The sequence below is a fragment of the Quercus lobata genome, chromosome 1, assembly GCF_001633185.2.
Source record: "Quercus lobata isolate SW786 chromosome 1, ValleyOak3.0 Primary Assembly, whole genome shotgun sequence".
Taxonomy (NCBI): domain Eukaryota; kingdom Viridiplantae; phylum Streptophyta; class Magnoliopsida; order Fagales; family Fagaceae; genus Quercus; species Quercus lobata.
Genome location: NC_044904.1, coordinates 47,086,659 through 47,090,296, shown reverse-complemented (window position 1 = coordinate 47,090,296; position 3,638 = coordinate 47,086,659). Strand labels below are relative to the sequence as shown.

Genomic DNA, 3,638 nt, shown 5'->3' with positions numbered 1-3,638 from the left:
TGTTTGAGTCCGAGGACCATGCAAGACCTTATTTTTGTCTAGTACTTAGATTTTTCTTGAAGTAACTAGTTTCCCCATAGGTTTGAGTCCGAGGACCATGCAAGACCTTGGTTCTGTCTAGTACTTAGATTTTTCTTGAAGTAATTAGTTTCCCCATAGGTTTGAGTCCAAGGACCATACAAGACCTTGGTTCTGTCTAGTACTTAGATGGTTGCCAAGATACAAGACATATAATCATAATGGACTTAAAATTGGAATTAGAGAAATGCTTTTGTTAATAATAATACCTTCTCAGGTTATTTACATTCCATGGACGAGGTACAGTTTTCTCATTTAAGTCTTCTAAGTAGTATGCACCTATTCCTGCTACTGAATTAATTCGGTATGGTCCTTCCCAGTTGGGTTCCAACTTTCCCCAAGATGGGTTTTTGGCAGCACCCACAACTTTCCTCAACACTAAGTCCTCTGGTGCTAGTGGTCTAAGCTTCACATTGGCATCATATCCCTGCTTAAGTTTCTGGTGGTAATAGGCCAACTGGATCACTGCCTTTTCTCTTCGTTCATCGATTAGATCTAGGCTCTTCCCTAGTAGTTCATCATTACTGCTTGGAGTGAAAGAGCTCGTCCTCAGCGTTGGGAAGCTTGTCTCTAGAGGGATAACAGCCTCAACCCAATAGGTCATGGCAAAAGGTGTCTCCCCTATTAACCGCCGTGGTGTAGTTCGGTAAGTCCATAATACGTGTGACAGCTCTTCTACCCATCTTCCCTTGGCGTCATCCAGTCTCTTCTTAAGCCCATTGACTATGACCATGTTGACAGCGGCCTGTCCATTTCCTTGAGGATAAGCTGGAGTTGAGTACCTGTTAGTGATCCCCAGTTCGCAACAGTATCTTTTGAAGGCCTTGCTGTCAAATTGGAGTCCATTATCTGAAATGAGGGTACGAGGGACTCCGAATCGTGTAACAATGTTTCTCCAGATGAATTTTTTAACATTCACATCTCTGATGTTGACCAATGGCTCGGCTTCGACCCATTTGGTGAAGTAATCTGTGCCGACCAACAGATATCTCTTATTTCTTACTGCCTTGGGAAAAGGGCCTACAATATCCAGGCCCCACTGGGCGAACAGCCACTTACAGACCCCTCCTAGCTGATGAATATTAGGGGCAAACCTTTGGCACTGGTCACATTTATTAACATATTCTAGGGCTTCCTTCTGCATCCCCGGCCACCAATATCCCTGGGTAATGGCTCGGTGTGACAGAGACCTTCCTCCTGTGTGACTCCCATAGATCCCTTCGTGCAGCTCTTCAAGCAGTAATTCTGATGCTTCAGGGTGAACACACAGTAAATATGGCCTAGAATAGGAGCGCTTATACAATTTGTGGTCCTCAAACAACCAGAACCGATAGGTGTTTCTTCTTATTTTTTCAGCCTCTGACTTCTCCTCGGGCAGGATATCATCTTTGAGGAACCTCACTATAGGGTCCATCCAGCTAGGACCCATTCTAATCTCATGGATATGGACCATGCCTTTTGCAACTTCATTTGCTCTATCCAGATGCTCGACAAGAATAACTCGAGGCAAACCCCCTGCCAAGGAGGTAGCAAGCGTGGCCAATGAATTTGCATAAGTGTTTCCACTTCTGGAGACATGTGACAGGCTGAAAAGATCGAAGTCTGATTGCAAGCATTTGACTTGGCTTAGGTACTCTTGCATCCTCGCATCTCTGGCTTCCAACTCTCCCTTTACCTGGCCCACTACTAGTCTCGAGTCCGAGAACATATCTATTGCTTTTCCTCCCATTTTCTGCACCATGGCCATTCCTTGTAACAAGGCCTCATATTCGGTTTCGTTATTCGTGGCCGAGAACCCAAGTCTCAGGGATTTCTCTATGGTAGTCTTCTCAGGAGATATTAGGACTAGCCCCACTCCGGACCCCCTTTGATTTGCTGCACCATCAACGTACACCTTCCAACATGGAGGTCCTGGCGTAGAGATTACTCCAACCGATTTTCCATCCATGTTGCGCTCCTCTACTACTATTTCAACTGGTGGTTCAGCAAATTCGGCTACCAAGTTAGCTAGGACCTGGCCCTTTATGGAGGTCCGAAGCATATACTTGATGTCAAAAGCTCCTAGAATTTTGCTCCATATGGAAATCCTTCCAATGTAATCAGTAGTCCGAAGTACAGACTTCAAGGGTAGTTGGGTTAAAACAACCACTGTGTGGGCTTGGAAATAATGGGGAAGCTTTCGGGTAGCATGGACCACAGCCAGTATGGCTTTCTCCAGGGGTAAGTATTTGACCTCAGCTTCATGCAGCGACTTGCTCACATAATAGACTGTCTTTTGAAGGCCATTGTCATCCCGTATTAGCACCAAACTCACAGCATTAGAGGCTACAGCAATATACGTGCGTATAGGACTTCATCGGCCTCAGGATTGGACATGATAGGTGGTTGGGATAGGTATTCCTTGAGTTGCTGGAAGGCCATAATACAGTCCTCGGACCACTCAAATCCTTTCCACTTGTTGATTAAGAGATAAAACGGTCTGCATCTATCCTCCAACTTGGAAATGAATCGATTCAGGGCTGCGATCATTCCAGTAAGCTTTTGGACCTCCTTGGCATTTTGCAGTGGTTTTAAATCATTAATAGCCTTGATCTGGTCAGGGTTAACCTTAATTCCCCTATGAGTAACCATGTAGCCTAAAAATTTGCCTGATCCCACGCCAAATGAGCATTTGGAAGCATTTAGGTGTAGCTTGTGCTTAAGACATTAAAGGTGCTGTCGAGGTCTCTTAAATGCTCGGACACCACTTTACTCTTCACCACCATATCATCAACATAGATTTCGATGCTCTTGCCCAACTGCGACTCGAACATTCTTGTCATCATCCTTTGATAAGTGGACCCTGCGTTCTTTAGACCGAACGACATTACCTTGTAGTGGTAGTTCCTAGTAGGTGTCACGAAAGCTGTTTTCTCCTGATCCTCCAGGGCTAGTGGTATTTGATGATAGTCTTGAAAGGCATTTAAGAAGCTCATCTGAGGATGGCCTGCTGTTGCATCCACCAGCTGGTCTATCCGAGGCATGGGGAATGGGTCTTTTGGAAATTTTAGGTTCGTGAAATCTACACAAACCCGCCATTTTCCACTTTTCGTTTTGACCACCACGGTGTTGGCCAACCATTCGGGGTAAAAAACCTCTTTGATAGCCCCTGCACGCTTAAACTTTGCCACTTCGTCCCTAATTGCATTGGCATGCTCTCTTAATGGGCGACAAGGTGGCTGCTTCTTGGGAGTAATGGACGGGTTGACATTGAGATGGTGACAGATGAAGGTTGGATTAATCCCGAGAGCATCGCAAGCATCCCATGCAAATAAGTCAATATTTCTTTTGAGAAACTCAACCAACTCCTCCTTCTCCCGAAGAGGCAGCTGAGCCCCTACTCGAAAGAACTTCTCCGGGTCACCACCAATAACCACCTCCTCTAGATCTTCGCATTTCGCCTCCTCGGTAGCTGTATTAAGAGGCATCACCAAGGCCCTTGATTGCTATAAATTCTTTTCAGCAGAGGCCGAGGACTCCGCATCGAGCCAATGTGAGATGGCAGCCACCACACACTGCCT

The 3,638-nt window shown here is 45.7% G+C and overlaps 1 protein-coding gene across 1 annotated transcript; it reads right to left on the bottom strand.

Moving 5' to 3' along the window:
• Positions 1-599: 599 nt before the first annotated feature.
• LOC115954904 lies at positions 600-2,709 on the bottom strand. Its single transcript, XM_031072907.1, has 3 exons — positions 2,505-2,709; positions 861-2,403; positions 600-648 (listed from the first exon to the last, which is right to left on the bottom strand). Exons 1-3 carry the CDS (start codon positions 2,707-2,709, stop codon positions 600-602), a joined length of 1,797 nt encoding a protein of 598 aa, XP_030928767.1.
• Positions 2,710-3,638: the final 929 nt, after the last annotated feature.

Excerpts from the sequence above, each read along its gene's own strand:
- LOC115954904 (XM_031072907.1), bottom strand. The coding sequence starts at position 2,709 with ATGGTTACTCATAGGGGAATTAAGGTTAACCCTGACCAGATCAAGGCT. Across the intron at positions 2,404-2,504 it reads ATTTGAGTGGTCCGAGGACT|CCTCTAATGCTGTGAGTTTG; the intron begins GTATTATGGCCT and ends ATATTGCTGTAG. Across the intron at positions 649-860 it reads GAACTGGGGATCACTAACAG|AGACAAGCTTCCCAACGCTG; the intron begins GTACTCAACTCC and ends TTATCCCTCTAG.